The sequence below is a fragment of the Perognathus longimembris genome, chromosome 14 (genome assembly GCF_023159225.1).
Source record: "Perognathus longimembris pacificus isolate PPM17 chromosome 14, ASM2315922v1, whole genome shotgun sequence".
NCBI classification, from domain to species: Eukaryota; Metazoa; Chordata; class Mammalia; order Rodentia; family Heteromyidae; genus Perognathus; species Perognathus longimembris.
Window position 1 is genome coordinate 30,571,721 of NC_063174.1, and position 23,982 is coordinate 30,595,702.

Below are 23,982 nucleotides of genomic sequence, written 5' to 3' on the forward strand. Positions count from 1 at the left end.
AACTTTAGAGTCAAGAATTTTAAATTTATGAATAACCCTACAGTCATACATTCTATGAAAATATATTTTAGGGAGGAAAAAAGATGAAATTGGTAGTAACTATTAGAATGGAAGAAAATATTCTGTATGACTTGAATATAAAATATCAACATGCCAGTTTTCTTTTTCAATTAATTAGAATGTATTCAAGCTCATAAACATTATTCTCCATAAACATGATTATGGAAATATTTGTTTTCATAAACATTTAAATTTAATTTAATCTCAAGGGTTTTCATCTTGAAGTTAGTATTTTACATGCACATACACCATCTCTGAGGCAGTGGAATGCCAGTGCTTCTCTCTGTGTCCAGCGGAGGGCAGTAGTGTATACCTTTAGGAAAAGCATTCATGTTTCAGACTGGACTGATATGCATTAAAGAAATCAGACACTAGGTTCCATCTCTGCCATTTGACTCCTGTCACTGTCCTTGGCCCAGTCAATGAGGTCACAACCAGGTAAATTCAGGAGACCCAGTAACAGAAATGCAGCCTTAGTTTTCAGAATGTCTGAGATGTGGGTCTTCCAGCAACAATGCAGGACCTTACCACACACAAAGGAACAGTACTTCTTCTCTGTGTTCTCCACTGCTGAAAGAGGCTGGCAGTGGGCAGGTGCTGAGCCTGTGGTGGCATCAAGTTTGCTTACGTGGAGACTTTACCAGCCTCATCAGTTTCAAGGTACGGACCACTCCCAGTGTCTCTTTTTGTTTTGTTTAGTTTTGTTTTGCCAGTCCTGGGGCTTGAACTCAGGGCCTGAGCACTGTCCCTGGCTTCTTTATGCTCAAGGCTAGCACTCTACCACTTGAGCCACAGCGCCACTTCCAGCTTTTTCTATATATGTGGTGCTGAGGCATGTATACGAGACGAGCACTTTACCTCTAGGCCATATTCCCAGCCCCCGTTATTATTTTTAATCTAAAGAGAATATTGAATTAAATAGTCCCAAAGTACCTTAACTAAGTGACAAATGTGTAAGAATAATTTTTTATAACTTTGAGTATGACCTAGTCTCTAACTATTACCACAATTAGTGCAATGATTATGTGATGAATGTAGTCTTAGAACACCTTCCATGGCTGCCAATAATACACAATGGATTTTTTTTTTTTAGTTCCTAGGAATGCATATATGGCCCACTTGGACTGGGTGCCATTGGCTTATGCTTGTAATCCTAGCTACTTGGGAAGCTGGGATCTGAGGATCATGGGTCAAAGCCAGCCTGGCCAGGAAAGTCTGTGAGACTCTTATCTCCAATTAACCACCAAAATACAGACATGAAGTTGTGGCCCAAGTGACAAAGTGAGAGAAAAAGCTAAGGGACAGCACTGAGGGCCTGGGTTCAAGCCCTGGTATGCTCACATACACAGGCACTCACAAAGACAGACAGATGATAGATAGGTAGATAGATAGATGATAGATAGATTAGATAGATAGATGGGTAGATAGATGGTAAATAGGTAGATAGAAGATAGATAGATAGATAGATAGATAGATAGATAGATAGATAGATATTACAGCTAACTGGACTGCAGTATATTTACCTTCTGGCCTAAGAAATAGAATATTATGAAGATGTCCCTGCTTCTCTGCTTCTGTTCACCTCAAGATTGATCATATTCCTGAGTTGTTCTTTCTATATTTTTCCTTATGATCTGAATCTGTCTGTTCCATTGACCTAGCTGTCCATCCCTGAACTAAAGTCATACTACCCAAATTACAGAGGCTGCATAGCAGGTTTTCGTTTTGAGTGAGACAAAGGGGGACCTGCCCTCCCTTCTCAGTCCCCTAACACTTGTTCTTCCATACAGCTATCTTGACTGCTCTAACCGTTACTGTATTAGTCTCAATATCCATTATCAATCATTAGCACCAAAACTAAAAAATGAATGAGATTCTGAATCTCTAAGCTTGTCCCTTAGCCTGTGTTCTGGTTCTAGGTTCTAGGTTACTATCTACTACTGGTTATTGAACCACTAAGAGCTTCAGCTTCTTCCCTGAGAATGATAGATAATGATAGACCCTGCTTCTCTGGATTGTGAGGGTTACAGTATGATACTATGAGCAATATGCTTAGACGGTTGCTTGGAAAGGCATGATGAATGTCAGCCATTGACTCAGAATAGCCGTGGAGCTATGAAGTCATATTCCCCTTGACCAGAATTCCTGCAACTTCCCACCCGAAGAAAGCCAGGAGCTGCAATCAGTTTCTTATCTACTCTCTACACTTCGCTTTTGCATTTGCAAAATGGGAATAATAGTGTATTTATTAGCACTGGTGATTCACACCTATAATCCTAACTACTCAAGAGGCTGAGATCCGGGGATAGCAGTTCAAAGCCAGCCTGGACAAGAAAGTTTGTGAGAGTCTTATCTCCAATTAACCAGCAAAAAGCCAGTAGTAGGGCTGGGGATATGGCCTAGTGGCAAGAGTGCTTGCCTCGTATACATGAGGCCCGGGGTTCAATTCCCCAGCACCACATATACAGAAAATGGCCGGAAGTGGCGCTGTGGCTCAAGTGGCAGAGTGCTAGCCTTGAGCAAAAAGAGGCCAGGGACAGTGCTCAGGCCCTGAGTCCAAGCCCCAGGACTGGCCAAAAAAAAAAAAAAAAAAAAAAGCCAGTAGTAGAGGCATGACTCCGGTGGTAGAGTGCCATCATTTAGCCAAAAAAAGCTGAGGGAGAGCAGGAGGCCCTGAGTTCAAGCCCCAGTACTGACACCACACACACACACACACACACACACACACACACACACACACACACTGAGTTTGTTGTGGAGATGAAGTGTGTAACCTAAGGGAAATCACCCAGTGTGTTGTCCATCATCTTTTAAGTGCTCAACAACTTCATGTGAATCGTTTATCTAGATTTAATTGTACAACTTCATCTTAGTTCTAAAGCTCTCCCCAGTGCCTATATCCAAGCATCTACAAAAACACTTGCTCAGGGGCCACTAGCAAAATATTCTGGGGAATGGAAGGTGTAGAGTTGCCCTGTAATCCAGATCCTGTAACTCCTCTTTGGTCTTTTTGTGGGACTGGGATCTTAGGAGAAGACACTGTTCCTTTCTCTGAGCCAAGCTCTCCTTCGTTCCTTTCCTGGGAAGGGAACACAGCCTGTTTTGCTAGCTTAGAGCAGACTTTGCAAAGCCGCTTCTTAACTTGTTTTCCAGAACTAGAGGGAAGCTTAACATAACAAAATTTTATAGCTCCTGCCTAGCAACATAAAAAAATAAAAATACCTTTCCCTTATCATATATTACTCTTTTACATGTACAATTTTTCTGACGTATTGAAATAATATTCGATGGTTTGCTGCGACTTGGTGGTTTATGGCCCTTTTGTGGCAGATCAGACTAAATATAATTCATTCATAGCTACTTAGTGCTCAGGGAAATAAACCCCTCAACTTAAATAACTATGGTGTGACCTCTGTAAAATATTATTTATAGTTTTAAAGCCACTATTATGTAGATATCAACATGTGCCAAATGTTATAAACCAAACACCAGCCAGCAAATGGGACAACTACTATTTCTTCCTTTCTTTTTCATTTTTCTTTCTGTTCTGGGTAATTTTTTTGCAAGGCTATTTTTGTTTAAATTGATTCTGGTGTAATGACTCGGTGGTGGAGAGCAATGTTCATTTACATTTTATGATAGAATACTTCAATAAGTAAAAAAAATTGTTCTCTATAAAGGAGTACCACAAAAATGTAAATATTCCAATAACACTGTACAGTCTAGCAGGAACGACACTGATTACCTTTGAGCACAAAAACCCTCCCCGCTATCCATGCACTAATGTAACCAGTCTACTATTCATTTCTGCAAATTAGCTGATGGAGAAAACTCTGGTTAGACATTTAAGGCATCCAAATTGGAACTCTAAGCTTAGGGTTTCCATAGTGCTTTAGATTATATGAGCATTTCCAGCACTCTTAATGCTAACATTTTTAATGTTCAAAGTGTCATCTCTGTAGCTCTCTTTCCCTAAGTAGTTCATGAGCATCTAACTATATAGTAGCAAATGAAATGTTCAGGCTAGCAAAGTAATGAAGTTATTCTTTCCTTCCTTCCTTCCTTCTTTCCTTCCTTCCTTCTTTCCGTCCTTCTTTCCTTCCTTCCTTCCTTCCTTCCTTCCTTCCTTCCTTCCTTCCTTCCTTCCTTCCTTCCTTCCTTCCTTCCTTCCTTCCTAGCTTCACTCCCTCCCTCCCTCCCTCCATCCATCCATCCCTCCCTCTCTCCTTCCCTCCTCCCTCCCTCCCTTCCTCCTTCCCTTCCTTCCTTCCTTCCACCATGGAGCTTGAACTCAGGCCCTGTGCAGTGTCCCTGAGCATTTTTGCTCAAGGATAGCTCTGTACCACTTTGAGCCACAGTATCACTTCTGCTTTTCTGGTGGTTAATTGGAGATAAGAGTTTCATGGGCTTTCCTGTCAGGGATGGCTTTTGATATCCTTCAATCTCAGCCTACTGAGTAGCCACAATTGCCCAGTCTAAATACTTTTTTTTGACAATACTAGGGCTTCAACTCTGATCCTGAGTGCTGTCGCTGAGCTTTTGTGCTCAATGCTAGCTAGCAGTCTACCACTTGAGCCCCAGCTCCACTTCTAAGTTATCCATTTCTTAATAATTATTCAAAAATGTTTTTGGATCATGATATACTGGTCAGAGAGCTTAGGACTGGCAAAAATAATGACAAGGGCATAGGATCTCAGTTCCTACAGATCTAATAGCCTGAAGATGGAGGTAGCAACATAAATAAATGTCTAGGAAGTGTGATAAGAGAATGATGGAATAAGACAAGACTAGGCTGAGGTCAGCAAGTCAGAGAAATGGAAGAAGATGATAACATTAAGCTGAGTCTTGAGAAAGAATGAATGGATAGATTTGGGTGGTGAGCATAAGCAGAGATACAAGAGTGTGTTGGATGTAAGTGTCTTTCATTTAACACATATGACCATGATTTGATGGGAAGCTGGAGGAAAAGTACGTAAAGAGTAGAGCAGCAAAGCCAGCCAGAAAGTCCTTGTATATCCTAAGGAATTTAGACTTCTTTTAAGTTGAGGGGTGATGTGTGAAATTTAAGCTTTGGGTAGTTCACAATGGAACATGTGGAAAATAAACTAGAGGCCACTAAGGAGATAAGGAAGGCCTGGGAAAGGGTATGCTAAAGAGATGACTAAAAGCACACTTGGGATACTGAAGTGACAACCTGCTGGGTGAGGAATCAGAGAGAATGGAGTCAGCAGGTTTTGGTCTGGGTGATCAAAAGGGTGGATACAAGAGTCATTTTATGTACCAAGGACTATTCTTAGAAGGAAAAAATGTGGAGAGAGGATAATGAATTTCATACTGCTCATCGGGAGCAGATGGCATCTACATGGCTGTTTGGATATGTCCAAGAGGCAACTGGAAATATGAATTTGGAGACAAGATAGGTTTGAGTCAAGAGGTGGCCACTTACATATAAAGTGTTATGGACTAATTTGCTCCTCTAAGGAAAACTTGAAAAATCCCATAGTTCAGTGATTTGTATCCTACGCTCAAGTCACAGAGAAGAATTAATCCTTAATGAAAAAGTAAAAAGAAAAAACAGTGTTTTACCATCCATCACTTAGTATGAGTGGGAGGTATTCCATCTACTATTTAGATGCTTTAACAACAACGGGATATCAGCAAGGCACCAGAGGCCCAGGCCTGTAATCCTAGCTACTTGGGAGGCTGAGATCTGAGGATTGCAGTTCAAAGCAAGCCTGGGCAGGAAGATCTGTGAGATTCTTTTTTTTTTTTTTTGCCAGTCCTGGGCCTTAGACTCAGGGCCTGAGCACTGTTCCTGGCTTCTTTTTGCTCAAGGCTAGCACTCTGCCACTTGAGCCACAGGGCCACTTCTGGCTGTTTTGTATATATGTGGTGCTGGGGAATCGAGCCCTGGACTTCATGCATACGAGGCAAGCACTCTTGCCACTAGGCCATATTCCCAGCCCCAGGTCTGTGAGATTCTTTTCTCCAATTAACCCCCAGGAAAACCAGAAGTGGCACTGTGGTTTAAAGTGGTAGAGCACTAGCCTTGAGCTGAAGAGCCTCAGGGACAGTGCCCAGGCCCAGAATTCAAGCCTCACAAATGACAAAAAAAAAAGGGGGAAAGGAATATGCTATTCATTTATTAAATTACTGGAGTGGTTTGTTGCAATACCACTGTCTCATCCGGAATCTCAACCCTAGTCTACATTTTTGAGCCAAACCAGTGGAGAGACAGTATGTAGGAAAGAAATATTTGTAAGTGGCATGAGCCAGTCCATCCTGTCAACAGCTGTGCATTAAGTATCTGTTCTGTACCAGGCATGGTGACAACAACAAAAAATGATACACCTTTTAAAAGAGAAGAAAATAATGCCAAAAGTATAGATTTTAAAGGAGAAGTTGGTGAATAAGGAGACAAGGGTGCTTTTGGAGAAAGAGTTGTTGAGGTTTATTTTTCTTACAAGCCTGGGAACAGGAGTGGATTATGGCTATGTCATTGTCTTAGCTTGTAAGAAAAATAAAAGTGTATTTCTTGGAATTCAAACAGTGACAAAGATCCAACATAAAGATTTAGGTCCTTACAAAATCTTTTGGGATTTGGGATCCTTCAGGAACAGGCTGAGTCTTCTGCTTGCTTTTGTGGAATGAGGGGGTCCCCTGTAGATCCAGTTCCATTCCTCCAAATCCCATGGCACTTCTGTGGAATCCAGTGAGCCTCCAAGCTGGCAGGGAGCAGTGAGCATCTGAGATGCCTCAGGCTCCCAGGCCCTGTGATGCCAAGAATGGGCTGAGATGCCTGCAGGAGACATCACTCAGTGACAGAACACACAAAGCTGCACAGAATCAGAAAATCCAGATTGTCTGGAACCATGGGACACAAAGTGAAATCCATTGAAGGTCCAGAGTCTTGTACTTGAACATTGGAACAACTAACCAAATTAGAGGTGCAAGTAGGTTTTAAAATTCTGGAGGTTACAGCTTAGAATGGGCGCAGGCAACCAGACCCGTGATTCAAGCCTGTGAGACCAGCTACTTGGGAGGTAGAGATTGAAGGACTGTGGTTCAAGGTCAGCCTGGGGAGGCAAGTACAGAAGACTCCATCTCCACAATGGCAGGGCGTGGTGGCACATGGCTGTTATCCCAAGGTATGAGGCAAACACAATAGCTGGGTACAGTGGTACCTGTCACCCCTTTGACAAAAGGAAGCACAGATAGGAAGATCACAGTCCAGTCCAGTCATAAGAAGATACTGTATCTCAAAATTAACCAATCCAAACTAACAAGTTTTTTAACAGAGTAATTACCAGGAAAAGGAAACATGTTCAGGGCAGGAGGGGGAGGAGATGAGAAGAGGTTACATGAATGGAAGAAGGGTTAAAAAAATTTTTTTTAAGTATAACTAGTTCAAGAAGGTACTAGAGGCATGGCTCAAGTGGTATTTGCTTAGCAAGTGTGAGGCCTGAGTTGAATCTCCAATATGAGAGAGAGAGAAAGAGAGACAGAGAGAGACACAGAGAGAGAGACACAGAGAGAGAGAGGCAGAGAGGCAGAGACGGAGACAGAGACAGAGAGAAACAGAGGATAGGCAGAAAGCAGGACAACAAGAGGAGAAAAGGAAAGGAAAGAAAAGAAAACAGAAAGATGAAGAATGGGATTAGGATAGATTAGACATAAGGTTGTTTAGAATTGAAGGGAATCATTTAAAAATGCTTATGTTCCATTGCATTTTTTTTTCGTCAGAGCCTCACTGTTTCCCTTTTGTTTTTCACTTTTCTAATATATTTCCTCATATTTGATACATGGTTATGGCAGCAATGAACTTCTAAAATGGCATTGAAGAGGGCTTTTGGAGAATGTTCATGAGGCCTGATTGAACCTCCTCACGATTCTACAACCCTGTTCTTGGTACTTCCTGTTGGCCTGGTGGTGAAGTGACACAACCTACCCTAATGCACCTGCCTGTGTCAGTTACTCAGTCAACAGAAACTCAGACTCCTCCCTTCCAGGACTGCAGGAAGAGTGGTAGTGAGGTCACACAGAAGGCAGATAGTCAGAGGGAGGGGGAATAAAGGCAAGTGGCTGTTTTGGTTTCCTTCTGGCTTTGCCCAATAACTCTGAATATTAAAAAAATTAATTACCATAGAAAAGTTGACTGTGTGCTGCTCCTTTGCATGATGTGATTTCATTATGGAAACAGGAGAAGGGAACAAAGGGCAAAGGAGGGGATGAGACAGAGAGGTGAGTCAGAGGAGAGGAAAATGGAGGAAGGGTAGAGGGAGGGAAGGAAGGAGGGAGGAAAGAAGGAAGGGTGAGGGAGGGATCTGAGTGTCATGGTTCAAAGCCATCCCAGGCAGGAAATTACCTGAGACTCAAAACTAGGAGCTATAGCTCAAGTGGTAGAGGGCTAGCCTTGACCACAAAAGCTCAGGGACAGTGCCCAGGCCTACCCCCACCCTAAAAAAAGTGTAAAAAAAAAATGGAGCTTCAGACTTCCTTGAAGGGAATATGAGAGAAGGTTAAAATACTCAGACCCACTATGTAATCATGAAAGTTCTCTATAAGATTCCCACAGTGTTTTAGTACAGCTAGCTTTGTGCTTTCTGTGTGAAGAAATTTGAAAAAGTATTCTGCTTAACCACAATGGGGATAAACCCAGGCAGCAAACAATAGTTGATGCCCTTTGACTTTCTGAGACTCCTCAAAGATATACCAAAGGCTGAAAATGTTCTGAGAAAGAAGCCATTTTTCCGACTGTGTCACAATGGAAGTGCTGTAAGGAACAACATTACCCAGTGAGCCGCAGGCTATCTTGAATAAGACAAAAGGATTCCAATACAAACATATTTTGATGCTTTATCTTAAGAGTGATAAGTGCTTCTCTACTCTATCCTCTGGGCATTTCTGAGAATCTGAAGATTTCATATAATAGGTTAATGAACAGAGAATTATTTCTACTCTAAGTATGCCCATCCACCATTTTGCTTAAAGAGAAACTAGCTGTTGATGTGCTCTGATCTCTTTATTGAGATTATCAGATGAGAGGCTTTAGTTTTTTTATTTTTTTTGTTTTGTTTTGTTTTTGTGCCAGTCCCAGCTTTTGTACTCAAGGCGAGCCACAGCTCCACTTCCTGCTTCTTGGTAGTTAATTGGATATAAGAGTTTTATAAGGACTTTCCTGCCCACACTGGCTTCAACCACAATCCTCAGCAGCTTCCTGAGTAGCTAGGATTATGGGCATGAGCCACTAGTGCCCAACCTTTAGAGGTTTTAGATGTTGGAAGTTCCACAATATTAGCAGTCTATGGCTTTGAGCCTGTCCATGAAAATAATACCCAGCCAGGTAGTGGTAAGAAAACCCAGAAAGTAAATGTAAATCAGAATTTAGGAGAACTGGGTAAAGGTAATCCTGTGAGTATCATCTCAGGCAAATTGAATTGTGCCTTCATCTTTTTTCCATATTGAAACTTAGAAAGTAACAACATTTCAGTGTGTTTATGGACAGTTTTCATTTTTTATTGTTGCAAAGCACTGGTTAGCATATTGGTTTGGCATCTCTTTGGGGAACTTAGTCAGACTTTCCTCATCTCATTGGGTTGAAATGTTACTGTGAGCCCTTCCAAAGTGTGTTTTGCATGTAGTCCCATGGTGACTAGAGGTTGGGAATCATTATGGAGACACAGTTGTACTGCAAAGAGATTTTGCATCTGCCTTATAGTGCTAACACTTCAACTCATACTCTTTCTTTCACCTCATGACTGGCCCTCTACCACTTGAGCCACTCCTCCAGTCTGGATTTTTTGCTGGTTAATTAGAGGCAGAGTTTTGAAGACTTTTCTGTCTTGGCTGTCTTTGATGATTAAGTGCTAGCAGAAACCAGTTCTCTTTCCCCAAAAGAGAACCACTTCAGGTGCATGTCATCCTTAACTTGAACTTTTTTAGATACATAATTATGCCACCAATTTATTTTACATCATTCCTTTTGAGACTATTTCTATAAACTAATCCTTCAGCATTTTAGATAAATTTACTTGTAACTTTATATTGTGCTTTTTAGTCACTTTTTTTGACAGTTTCATAAAACAGTGGGAACAATGTAGACAAAAAGCAGCCACTCTGTCATCATTAAGAACATTACCATGCCAGATGCCATGGTTCATGCCTGTAATCCCAGCCACTCAGGAAGCTGAGATCTAAGGGTGGCGGTTTGAAGCCAGCTAGAGCAGTAAAGTCCATGAGACTCATACCTCCAGTTAACCACTCAAAAACCAGAAGTGGTGGGGCTGGGGATATAGCCTAGTGGCAAGAGTGCCTGCCTCGGATACACGAGGCCCTAGGTTCGATTCCCCAGCACCACATATACAGAAAACGGCCAGAAGCGGCGCTGTGGCTCAAGTGGCAGAGTGCTACAGCCTTGAGCGGGAAGAAGCCAGGGACAGTGCTCAGGCCCTGAGTCCAAGGTCCAGGACTGGCCAAAAAAAAAAAAAAAAAAAAAAAAAAACCAGAAGTGGTGCAGGCTCAAGTGGTAGCATGCTAGCCTTAAGCATGAAGAAGCTCAGAGACAGTGCCCAGGCCCTGAGTTCAAGCCTTACAACTGACAACAACAACAACAACAACAAAAATACCATGCATTAGGGTGAGACTTCTCAAATTCATCAGCTTCCTACTTTCCTGAACTTACCTAGATTGTTATTATTACCAACTCTTTTCAATATATAACATATATAAATGTTATTTTAAATGGATTTTTAATAATTAAAACAATAAGTTGGGTATAGTGTTGTTGCACACCTGTTATCCTAGTACTTGGGAGAATGAGGATTGTGTGACTTTGAGGCCTAGTGAGACCCTATCTCAGAAATAAAACAACCCATCCCCCAAGTTGTATGTAGGTATGTATTTATGAGTGTATGTTATTTTCAGGAAAATATGTACTTATTTATATTAGTATACACATAACTATGTACCCAGACATAGATAGGTATATACATGTAACTACTTCTAGGGCTTTTTGTTACTCATGACTTTGAAACCTGTCCATGACATGCTGCAAACAATTCTTTGTGAAAGAGAAAAAGTGATAGGAGCCAAAGCAACAAGATCCAACCTAGAGAGGGCTATGTGTATGTTTGCCAACCTTCCTTATCCTGTGGCAATTTACAGCTCCTGGGATAATTATTTCCCTGTCCCCACCTCTTTTCTTGGGCACAAGGAGATGTAATTTTTATATTGAAGCAACTATGATGTTCACTGAAGAGTGGACTCAACAGTGTACACATGGTCTCCAAAGGTATGTGGATCTTACTTTAATTCAATACCTTGTTCCACTCTTTGCTAGCAAATCAGTGAGGTACTTGATTTACAGACACATTCCATGAAGACCAGGAAGCTAGCTCCATATTTATATGGAATAATATGCTACTGACTGAATTCTTCCAACTAAAATAAAAATGTTTAGTCTGCAAGGCTCAAATCCAAGAGAGATGGGGGACGAAGCTGTTCTAACAATTGCTGCTCCATCCCTTCCCAGCACCTGGAGCACACTATGGGCCTTTAGCAACCTAGGAGGTAACTCCCCTGGACAGTTCTTGTGGTCACTATAGATAAGAAAAGGGGATGAGGGTCGTGGATGGACTACAGAAAAGGACTGGTAACCCAGATGCTTGCATTACAAGGCAGATGGGTGCAGATCATCACCCACTGAGCTTGAGTACAGAGCCTTGCTGGACACTAGATCTGTGGGACCGGAAGAAGATGTGAGGCTTCAATATTGTCTTAGCAAATGAATAAAATGAAGCAAATAGGCCAGGCACTGGTGGCTCATGCCTGTAACCCTAGCTACTCAGAAGGCTTGGATCTGAGGATCTTGGTTCAAAGCCAGCATGGGCAGAAAGGTCCCCATGAGACTTACATCCTATTAACCACTCAAAAACCATAAGTGGCTATGTGGCCCAAATGGTAGAGCACTAGCCTTGAGCACCAAGAGGCCAAGTTCAAACCCCAGGACCAAAACACACACACACACACACACACACACACACACACACACACACACACACACATAGAGGAAGTGAACAGATCCTGCCTGGCAGGAAGCAATGTTGGGGATTGTTCAGCAAGTCATCTTATGGCACCAGACCTCTGCTCAGAACCAGAAAGCACCAGAGAGCAGGTACCATCATTCTTGGAGACAGTGGACTCAGCTCAAGGCCAGCTCAAGGTCTAAATGCTGGCCAAACCCAAGACCAGATAATTACCTTTTTGGTGCCAATAGCTTCAAGGGGTGGCAGGGAAGAGCCCAGGATATAGAAATCCAGTGAGTGGCCTTTACCCTGCTGGTCCTTGGACTGCTTCTCATGCATTTTAACTTGAACCTGCCAGGCACTCGCAGCCCACATGCTCACTCTTCCTGTGGCACATGCCAGGTGATATCACAAAGGACCAAGCTGGCCAGTCTATCCTCAGCTACCAGGGGAGAAGGAAAGAGAGGGATGGCTTCTCCGTGATCTGGCTGATCATTCGCACACAACTTGCTGCAATGGGAAACATTCTCAGTGAATATATCCATGGACCTCACTGCCCAACCTTCCCTAAGCACGTTTACAGCACAGGACGCGGGCCTGCAAGCTGGACTATTCATAAGATGGCCAATCTGGATCTCAGGCAGGTGCCTCTTTCAGCCAGTCAACACAGGGCCCCTAAGAGGAGACACCCCTTGCCAAAGGCCGCAAACTATACCAGAGAAGATCTCCTGGGCTTCTCAGGAGGGCTCTCCAAAATTATCTGTGCCTGTGCTGCCAACTGGCCACTCTGGAACCCCCCAGAAGCATGAGGACCCCCTCTTCTCAACACAGATCCTGGCTTCTAATATCAGTACTTAAGTTTGTCCATCAAGTTGTCAAGCCAAAGATGGCCTGTCAACTCCATCTTCCCCACCCAAGGGACACAGAGGTCAGAGGCCGACAAGACCCAGAGGGGGAGTTCAAAATTCATGGGAAGTCTGAGGGACAGGCTAGTGAGAAGAAGGGTTGACCTGGCAGTGGAGATGAAGCGTCCTGCCATCCCGTGGACATCAGGAGAGATTTCACTCCCAAGGGATGCTGTCCTAGTCCCCAGCAGGAAATTCTTCCCAAGAATGCTGAAAAGGATGAAGAGATGTGTCTCCTGTGGATTGTCTCCTATGGATACCACATCGCTCCACCATTACATCCCCAGCTGGCAAAGCTCCATCCACTATGGGAAGGCTGGGTGAAAATCACCTCCCCAGCTTCCCAGATTCCCAGGAGTTGGAGAAGGGGTATAGGGTAAAAAGCTCACCAGCTGGTGAGTCCACCAGCAAGTCCTGCTGCACCAAAACTGGCTGCTGTAGAGTCCCCAAAAGGAGAGCATCATTGCCATCCAGTTGGGAATCATGCATGATTCAAAGCCAGCCAAGGCAGAAAAGTCATGACACTCTTCAACAAGCTCTAAAAGAAATCCAACTAGAACTGTGACTCAAGTGGTACAGAACTAGCCTTGAGCAAAAGAAGCTCAAAGACAGTGCCAGGGCCCTGAGTTCAAACTCCAGCAAACAAACAAACATAAAAACCAAAAACCAAAAACAAAGAAAAACCAAAAGGTAAAATTAAACAATTTGTTGATCTTTTCCTTTGGGGGTTATATCATTCAACCACTGAAACTTCTACAAAAACATAAACCATAGGCTGAGAGTAAATCAGAAAGAAAAATGAAGGGTTTATGTAAATAAGCAGAAGGGAGAGAAAAGAAATAGGCATAGAAGCAGAGCTGTAAATATAAAAGAGGACATTCAGCAAAACTGTGAGGGTCCTTGAGTCTCCTCAAACCCAATTTTTAAGGAGTTGCAAGGGAATTTCTTCCCTAAATGTATGAACATCCATGTGTATTCTTGGATATTCCAGGAACTACCCTTATTTTTGGCAGTAAGTACCAAGGTTTGAACTCAGGAGGCCTCAGGCTTGCAATGCTTGCTCTACCGCCTGAGACACACCTCTACCCTTGCCTTTTGCTGGTTAATTGGACTTATCTGTCTAGGCTGGCCTTGAATCATGATCTTCTGAATCTTGGCCTGTGGAATAGATAGGACTACAAGTATGAGCACTACCCACCTTCCAGGAATGCCTCCCTATACTGTCTTCACTTTCTTTTCATGAATTTAGTCTCAGAGCTGAAAAACATTTGCATTTCCCAGTACCAGCATGTACATACATGGTTGCATAGTTATTAAACTATGAAACTTGTGGGCATGGATGAGCGAGGGAAACAGGAAAAGTGAAGGAAGAAGTGACATTGTCCAAGAAGAATTGTATATAACATGTAATTGTAATCCCCCTCTACAACTTCTTAATGCAGTTATTAAAAAAGAATACTACTATTTTGAGTGCCAGTCCTGGAGCTTGAACTCAGGGCCTAGGTACTTTTGCTTAAGGCCAGCACTCTACCACTTGAGTCATACTTCTACTTCTGGATTTTGGGTAGTTTATTTGGAGATAAGAGTCTCACAGACTTCTGAGTATCTAGGGTTACAGGCATGAGCCACTAGCATCCAACTAAGAATACTACTTAGTTTTAGAGTTCTAAACAAAACAAAGTAAAGTCAACCTTGTTAATCTTGATAACTTTCTTTTTATTTTATTTATTTATTTTTCTGGTCCTAGGGCTTGAACTCAGGGCCTGGGCTCTGTCCCTGAGTCTCTTTGTGCTCAAGGCTAGCGCTCTACCACTTGAGCCACAATGCCGCTTACTGCTTTTTCTGTTTATGTGGTACTGAGGAATCGAACACAGGGCTTCATGCGTGCTAGGCAAGGACTCTACCACTAGGCCACAGTCCCAGCCCAATCTTGATAACTTTCTAATGCTCACATACTTTGATGGATAAGATTAATGAGCCCACATCCTGTTAGGCACTTTGGACTTTCAGAACAAGGGGGTATTAATGACACAATATTTACAGTTTTCATCAGTAATGCAAAGTTTCAACTAATAAGAAGTTAGAGGTAGCTGGTGGGCAAGGCTATGACCTAAGGTTCTTGACAGTAATACTGCTCCTAAGGAAAAAAAAATCACACTCAAGTTGATCAAAAAGACAAGCTGAGGGCTTCAGAAGGTGAGCCACCATCCACTTCCCTAAGGCCTTGTCACCAGGGTCCTGCTGCTTGAGCTTTATCCTGTCTTGTATACTTCTTTTGTTACAGATCTCCTGCCTGTGGGGTGCCCTGCTGACCCAGGAAAATTCCTTGTCCACCTTTCCTTTACTATTATTTTTTTTAAGTGCCAGTCCTGGGGCTTGAACTTAGGGCCCGGGCACTGTCCCTGAGCTTTCTTTTTTCTCAAGGCTGGTGCACTACCACTTCAGCCACAGCTCCTCTTCTGGCTTTTTGGTGGTTAATTGGAAATGAGAGTCTCAGAGGCATTCCTGCCTGGCTGGCTTTGAACTACAATCCTCAGATCAGATTTCAGGTGTGAGACAGTGTCACTGATCCAGCTTTCCCTTTCATTCTCCCTCCTGTCTATTACTCCTGAAGAGTTTGTACTGGGATTCACCTGGGATTGATTTGTTTTTTTGTTTGTTTTCTGTTCTGCATGAGCCTCACCAGCCAGCTCTGTTAAATAAAGAAGTCCTGGCGTTCTCCAGTGATCTCATCCTATGAAGACCACAGTGGCTGGCAAAGCAGGGGAAGTATTTATTGTTTTGTTTTTTTCTTGTGAATGCACATTCTAATTCTTTTTTTTTTTTTTTTGCCAGTCTTGAAGCTTGGAGTCAGTGTCTGAGTGAGCACTGTCCCTGGCTTTTTTTTTCAATCAAGGCAAGCACTCTACCAGTTGAGCCACAGCACCACTTCCAGCCTTTTCTGTTTATGTGGTACTGAGGAATTGAACCCAGGGCTTCCTGCATACTAGGCAAGAACTCTACTGCTAAGCCATATTCCTAGCCCCACATTGTAATTCTTACCAAGAAAATTATGGAGTATGTCTGTACACATAGACTCGATAATTAGAAAATTGTTAGACAAAAGTTGCAAGTCTATACAAGGTACTGCTTTCATGTGTAATCTCATTGGGACCTTAATGTGTCTCAGTCAGATTTCCCAGGGCCTTTTAAATGACTCTTTAAATGATTGTTTTTGCTGTAGGGGAATGAGGAGAAATTCCTCTGGGACAAAATATATTTTTTTAAATTGCTAATTAGCCAGTCCTATTATGTCAAGTAAAAAAACCTAGGATGTAAACAAATGTCCAATACAAATAAAGGAAGAGATTTATTATAACAGGATTTGTGCCTAAAGATAAACAAGGTATCAGTTGGTGATACTGTGATTCTACCAACAACTTTCGAGAACTTACCCAAGAAGTTGAGATCTCTAATGACAGAAGGGGAGACCACAGACTGAAAGTGAAGTCAAGAAGGTTGTGGCTGTGGGCGGGAATGTGGCCTGGTGATAAGAGTGTTTGCTTGCATGCGTGAATCCCTGCATTTGATTCCTTAGCACCACATATACAGAAAAAGCCGGAAGTGGTGCTGTGGCTCAAGTGGTAGAGTGCTAGACTTGAGCAAAAAGAAGCTCAGGGACAGTACTCAGGCCCTGAGTTCAAGCCCCAGGACTGGAAAAACAAACAAACAACAACAACAAAAAAAAAAACAGGTTGTGGCTACATATTAGCAATTATTTTCTCCAAAGGGAATTGCAATCTCTCATTCTCTCTCTCTCTCTCTCTCTCTCTCTCTCTCTCTCTCTCTCTCTCTCTCTCTCTCTCTCTTTGTGTGTGTGTGTGTGTGCTGATCTTGGGGCTTGAACTCAGGGTGCTATCTGGGTGCTGCTCTTGAGCTTTTGTGCTTAAGGCTAGTGCTCTACTTGAACCACAACTTCACTTCTGGCTTTTGTTGGGGGAGTGGTAAGGGGGTGTAGTTAATTGAAGGTAAGACTCTCATGAATTTTCCTGCCCGGGCTGGCTTCACACTGCCACCCTCAGGTCTCAGCCTCCTGAGTAGCCATGATTACCAGCTTCACTTTGCTTTCTCTTTTGTTTCTCTTTTTCCTCTAGCTAGGGATCATGGACTGAACAGCATTGGAACTAGAACTCTAGGATAGCAGACAAAGTTCTACACAGCACTGGAATCATGGCAGGAAAATGTCTCACATTTTTATTATTAAACTTTCTACTGCTTTATAGTTCCAAACACCCAGCTAAGAATTGTGATTTAAAACTTGAGTCCAATGTAGAGACAAGGTTGTGATAATTGAAATTCTTTAACCACTTTTTAAAAACATTTATTGTAAAGGTGATGTACAGCGGGATTATAGTTACATAAGGTCATGAGTACATTTGTTTTTTAACAGTGTTATCCCTTCCCTCATTTTCATCCCCTCCAACTCCCTCCCTGCTCCAAGTTGTAAAGTTCATTTCCAACATAATGTCTGGTGAGTATTACTGTTGCATTGGTTCACCTTTTGTCCCACTGTTTCTGTGGTTCCCCTTCCCTTCCTCAAATTGGATAAACATATACAAGACAAAGGGTACAGGAATTAAAAACAGTGACAACAGTAAATAAGCCAAAGGAACAAAACCAGAAAGAAACAACTGCAAGGTGTACACACACACACACACACACACACACACACACACACACACACACACACAGAGAGAGAGAGAGAGAGAGGAGAAAAAGAAGAAAAAACCTCATTTCCATTTCTTGGAGTTCATTTTGATAAGCATCGTTTTATATAGTCATATGCACATAGTTATTGAGCTATTGTGATCCTCTGCTAAGAATATCCTAGACTTATTCTAGTTATTACAAATGAGGGAAATGATGCAGCCTCTATTTTGTTGGGTCTAGCTTGCTTCATTTAATATAATTTTTTCCAAGTCTTTCCATTTCATTACAAATGTCATTCTTTCTAATGGAAGCATAGAATTCCATTGTGCATATATAACATGTTTTCTTGATCCATTCATCTACTGAGGGACATCTGGGTTGATTCTGTTATCTTAGCTATGATAAATAATGCTGCAATGAACATGGTTGTGCTGATAGCTTTTGTGTAGCCTTGTTTGTGGTCTTTTGGGTAAATGCCCAGCAGTGCGATTGCTGGATCTAGGGGAGTTCTATGTTTTGTCTTTTAAGGAACCTCCATGCTGCTTTCCAGAGTGGTTGAACAAATTTACATTCCCACCAACAGTGCAGTAACATTCCCTTTTGGTCACATCCCTGCCAGCATTTGTTATGATTAGTTTTCTTGAAAATGGCCATTCTATGGCCCAAAGTGGCACCAGTGTGGTGCTGGGGAGAGATGGCAGGCCCGAGGACACCAAGATGGCAGTATACCCACCAAGTCATCCAACTTCTTCCCTACAAGATGCAAAACTTAGAAGACCAATAGTCATGGCTATGATAGAAAAAAAATTGAATCTCTTAGAAAAGTAACTTTATTTGTACATCTTTTGACTGGCCATGGTTCCTAAGAATTATCTAGGAAATGATCAACTTTATTGAGTTGGCTATATGAAGAATGCATGTTTGAAAATAAATCGAGAGCCAGTAGTAGTCATTCCCACAGGGCCTTAAATATAAGCGGAACAGTTCTCCTTGGAACAACAGCTGGCATCTCTGGAATATCAGCAAACTTGGTATTCATAAGTTGCTTCAAAGTCAGTTATGATACTTTGAAGACATTTACATCATTGGCTACACTTCCATTTTTATCTTCAGTAGTTACTTACAAACTCCTTGTAACTGATGCTTTGTGTTTAGGTAACATAAGCAAGGAAAATTGTGCCCTGAGAAGTTTGCTTGTTAGTATAATGTGTGGCGTGTTGCATCCCACTGCTTTGGCTTTTTCTAAAAATGGATGTCTTGCAGTCAAGTACCACACAGTCCCACTGCCACCAAAAGGAAGAGTTTTACTCCACAGGGTGCTGTTTTGTCAAGTGGATATAAAACTAATGATGATTCCTCTGATCTTCCAGACATGTTTTGGACTATTTAATGGTCTACAACATTATGCAATATATGAAAGAACACTTGAAAACTATATGTAAAGAACAATGAATGGAAGCTAACACAGCAGAATGATTTTTTTTTCACTGAAGACATAGCCATTGCTGAAAGAATGAAAAATAACTCCTGTTTCTGTTCTATTTGCCTGGTATATGTCAGACACTTAATAAATATGTAATAATTCAATGAATGTTATTTTTAAAAAAAGAAAGAAAATGGCCATTCTAACTGGGATAAGGTAGAACCTCAATTTTGTTTTGATTTGCATTTCTTTTATAGCCAGAGATGTTGAACATATCTTCATCTGTCTATTGGCTAGTCTTATTTCTTCTTCAGAGAAGTCTCTCTTTGTTTGTGTTTTTTTTTTTTTTTGGCCAGTCCTGGGCCTTGAACTCAGGGCCTGAGCACTGTCCCTGGCTTCCTTTTGCTCAAGGCTAGCACTCTGCCACTTGAGCCACAGCGCCACTTCTGGCCATTTTCTGTATATGTGGTGCTGGGGAATTGAACCCAGGGCCTCATGTATACGAGGCAAGCTCTCTTGCCACTAGGCCATATCCCCAGCCCAGAGAAGTCTCTCTTTAAGTCTTTTGCCTACTTATTAATGGGGTTGTTTTTGAGGAGTTGTTTTGGGAGTTAATTTTTTGAGCTCTAAGTATATTTTTGACATGAGGCCCTTGTCTGTTGTGTAGCTAGCTTTAATAACTTAGCATTTAAAAAATATCAAAACATGAACTACATTTTTCAAATGCAAACAATACATGAAAATCATTTAATTCATAAATGTGATGTTGATCTAAGTTCACAATCTGTTATAGAAATTAACAATGAGAGACCAAATTTACTTTAAACCTTATTGTGAAAGATGATTTTCTGGCTGCTATTCCCATGAGGGAAATGGTTGGTACTGTTTGTACCTTTAAGATCATAGTACAAAAGAATTAAGTAAACACAGTAAGAAAGGTAAGACAAATATAACCTTTATTCTCTTTTAAAAATCCATCAAATAGCATCTGGAACTACATTCATTCATTTAATTAGATAGTCTCATTAGAATTTCATGGTCTTGTTTAGCATTTTATAGCAACAGACTGATATTCTATAAGTGCCAGCAAAATACATAGTAGCCTTCAACTATATGGTGAAAGTAATAGGGCTGGACTAGTGAGCTGCCTGATCAAACATTCATCACAAATATGATTAAAGTAATTGTAATGATCAGATTTTCATAGTGTTAGACTACAATACTTAGTTGAACACTAAAATGTATCACATTCAGGAATTGGAAAGCCAACACATTGAAATGACTAAAGTTATTTCACATATGTGGAAATGAAACAGACTCTTAAATTACTATATTCTCGTAGAAGATCCAAGACAGGCATCAATGAGTTGTATGCTGTCCAATCATTAGTATTTATCAACAAACTAGAGGAAGCTATCACAAAAAATCAATGTAAATTGTTCAATAGTTGACTACTAAAAAATATAAGACACAGTTCAAGACCTTGTACTGCCTTAAGAAATGAGACAGTAGGAAGAGTAGTAACTAGCAGGCAGCTGTAATAATTAGCAGGACTGGAGAAATCTGGCAAACAGCAAATAAGTGCTCTCAAAACAATGGCTAGGATGACATCACTAAGTTTTATTTAAAAGTTATTGTAACATAAAAGGAAGATTTTAAGAAAAATATATCCCATTGCTTCTTAAAAGTAACTTAATGTCGATTCTAGTCTATATTTGATTTGATAACATAAGTTAAATTCTCTTAGGTATAAACAAGAGTTCAGACATCAAAGTGTACTGAGGGAGGTGAGGAAATGCAGGTGCCTTTAGGTTAACAACTTTCCCTCTAAGATCACACACAGCTTTCTTACTCTAAGGTTCTTAGCCATGCAAACTGGCCTAGCATTTTACATAGCATCTGGCAAAGTCGGCCCAAACACAGAATGAGTGAACACGAATCCAGCCCTGCAAATCTGCACCCTAACTAGTGTGCTAGTCACAGCATGGTCTTTTCATTCATTTCACAGAGCTTCCTGTGTTTAAGACAGAGTGCTAGCCAGAAGCTGAAGTCTTGTGATCATCACTGCTCCTAGAAAGAAACTACTGCCTGAAACTCTGAACTCAGGCACCTACTGTCGGGTAAAGGTCCCAAAATTCCCACGGGGAATCTCCACAGAAGTTTAAGCATGCTCAAGCTTTAGTGGGTCAGACCCTGTGGGGTTGATAACTCCTAATCTACCCCCTTCCGATTCTGCTGATTACCTGTGGGCCTTTCTCCCCCCCCCCCCCCCCAATAACCCCACGAAAAACGTCACACTCTAACAAAAGCATTGGATCAGAACAAGCAGCCTAGTTCTGGGTCTCTGATCTTGAATCATCCATTTCATATCAATAGGTCTCTCAGTTCCTCCCTCTGATAGGTGTTGACTGAGAATCTTCTCCTTATAGCTTTGGAATGCTACAGACATTAAGGACTAGACACATCCACGCAGTCACGAAGAAGGAAGAAAATGTGCGAGCCCTGTTCCATTCTGAAGTTCATTCAAACACCCCATCAGGACAGTAGACAGGCAGAAAGAGGGCGATTCATTTCTCTGAGCCCCTGGTCCACAGAGGGGAGCGAAGCAGGGTGAGTTTGAAATTGCCCAAGCAGCGGTCCAGATTTTGGGGAGCGGGAAGGAGACGGCTGGCTTCAATCGTCCTCCTCGTCTTCGTTCTGGTCCTGGTAGCGGATGTAGACGACCAGCATGACAAAGCCCACGAGGATGCAGAGGGAGCCGACGACCAAGTAGGCGATCCCCAAGAAGGGATTCTTCCCCCCCATCCACGAGATGTTGCTGAAGATGATGAGCTTGTGGCCGCCGAAGGCGCGGACCGGGTAGTTGTAGGTAATGTTGACCCGGTAGGCGCCCCGGGGCAGCCCGGCCGTGTAGTCGCCCTGGCGGATGCGCGCGTACAGCTTGCGGAAGGTGGGCAGCGCGGCGGTGCGCATCCACACCACGAAATCCTGGTTGATGAAGCCAGTATTGTTGGGGTCGGGGCTGAGCTCGTAGACAGGCCGGTGCCAATTGGGCGGAGGCGCCGTGCCGCGGAACGCCAGCGCCAGGCTGCCGTTCACCAGCGGCGGGTTTCGGAACTTGACGTGGTAGTCTGTCCACCAGGCGATGGCGGTGCGATCCAGATGCACCTCCTCGAAGGGTCCCCCGGGCCGGCGCTGGTGCCAGAGCGAGAAGGTGTCATTGAAAAGGCTGTTGGCGATGGCGCCGCAGGGCGCGACGGGCAGGCCGGCGGCGCTGAACTGGTACGGGGCGCACTCGTTGGCCGGGTGGCGCAGCGCGCTCTGCAGCCCGCTGAGCTGCGCGTCGTCGCGGGACACCCCGTAGCGCCGATTGTTCTGGTAGAAGTTGGACAGCTCGTAGTACAGGTACACGGGGCCCGGGAAGAGCTCGGGCAGCGAGAAGTACCAGGCGCACGAACACTTGGGCGGCGGCGCGCGGCCCTGACCGAGGGCGGCACATACCGAGCAGTTGCCGGTGCCCGGGTTGCCCGTGTAGTCGTACTCGAGCTCCTTGATGCCGTTGGAGGAGTAGTAGAGACCCAGGCCCAGGCCGATGAACGCCAGGCCCGCGCAGAAGAAGAGCGGCAGCGTGATGCTGGCCGACAGCAGCGGCTGCCAGGCCGGGAGGCGCTGCTGGGTGAAGGCGGTGTTGTCGGGCTGGTGCGCGCCCCGCGCCGTGGCGCTCCAGGTCATGGTGGCCACGCGGGACCCGCCGCGCCCACCCACCCGGGAGCGCTCCGGTGGGGCCGGCGGAGGAGCGCCCCTTTCTCTGCTCTGGGTGGACCCGAGGGCTACACTCGGCGCCGACTTCAGGCTAGCTCAGGTGTGTTTTTCCTCTGGCCCCGCCCCCTACCCAGGCGCAGGTGAGTCTTCAGTTCCTGGATCTCGGAAACGTCCCCGGAGGTTGTAGTTCCGCCTCGGCCGAGGGATCCGAGTTGACTCCGCCCCCTGCGGGGGAACTCTGAGCCCGCCCCACTCCATCTGAGGTGAACCGGCGGGCGGGGGAGGGCGGGAGAAGGCGGGGAAGGAGGGAGGGCTAGATGGGGTTCCTGCTTGGTGTGGCTGGTCAGGTTCACCTTTCCTTTCGGTGCCGGTTCCCCGCGCTGGCTCCTCCTTCTCCGGGGTGAGTGACTTGGCCTCAGGCTGCCTCTGAGTGGCTCCTACCTGGATCAGGTTAACTCCTTTCTCTTCCGGCTTTCAAGTTAACAGGGCGTTCCTGTGCCAGTTTACCCTAAATCATAGGCGCTTCAGAGACTAGAAGAATTCTGCCTGTCCTTATTGTTTAGAGGAAGGGTTCTGGATTCTTTTGTCTTTGCAGGTTAATTTATATTCCCCTTTCAGTCCGCTTTCAGCCACAAATTGCCATGCCCTGGGAATTACTTTATGGCAAATCTGTTTCAGATTCTAAATTCAACTCTTTCAATCATATTCTAGCTTTAAAAACAACAACAACAACAAACATGATATTCTGGCCAGATGTTCCAAGCTGGCTGCAAAACTAAGAAAGGTAAAAAGTCCTCTAACTATAGGATAACTCTTGAAACAAGAGAATCAGGCCCAGTGCCCATGGCTCACGCCTCTAATCCTGGATATTCAGGAGGCTGAGATTTGAGGATTGCCGTTCGAAGCCAGCATGGGCAGACAAATCTGACTCTCATCTTGTCAGAAGTGGAGCTATGGATCAAGTGGTAGAGCACCCGGGCCTTGAATTGAAGGGGGTGGGGGGAATATCAAAGCTAGCATCTTCCCTAGCTGATGGAAAAGCCACCCAGGAGAAAATGTGCTGGACTAGGTGATCAGTATGTGATTTTTTTTCTTTTACTTTTAGATTATTTGTCTGACT

At 43.4% G+C, this 23,982-nt stretch overlaps 2 protein-coding genes across 2 annotated transcripts; one reads left to right on the forward strand and one right to left on the reverse strand.

Moving 5' to 3' along the window:
• The first annotated feature begins 18,594 nt into the window (after nucleotides 1-18,594).
• Nucleotides 18,595-21,368, forward strand: LOC125363012 (complex I assembly factor TMEM126B, mitochondrial-like). The gene is made up of 2 exons (XM_048361996.1): nucleotides 18,595-19,098; nucleotides 21,170-21,368. The coding sequence occupies exons 1-2, from the start codon at nucleotides 18,595-18,597 to the stop codon at nucleotides 21,263-21,265; spliced, it is 600 nt and encodes a 199-aa protein (XP_048217953.1). The 3' UTR covers nucleotides 21,266-21,368.
• Nucleotides 21,369-21,710: 342 nt separating this feature from the next.
• On the reverse strand, nucleotides 21,711-22,956 carry Tmem30b (transmembrane protein 30B). The gene has a single exon (XM_048362531.1). The coding sequence runs from the start codon at nucleotides 22,830-22,832 to the stop codon at nucleotides 21,774-21,776; it is 1,059 nt and encodes a 352-aa protein (XP_048218488.1). The 5' UTR covers nucleotides 22,833-22,956; the 3' UTR covers nucleotides 21,711-21,773.
• Nucleotides 22,957-23,982: the final 1,026 nt, after the last annotated feature.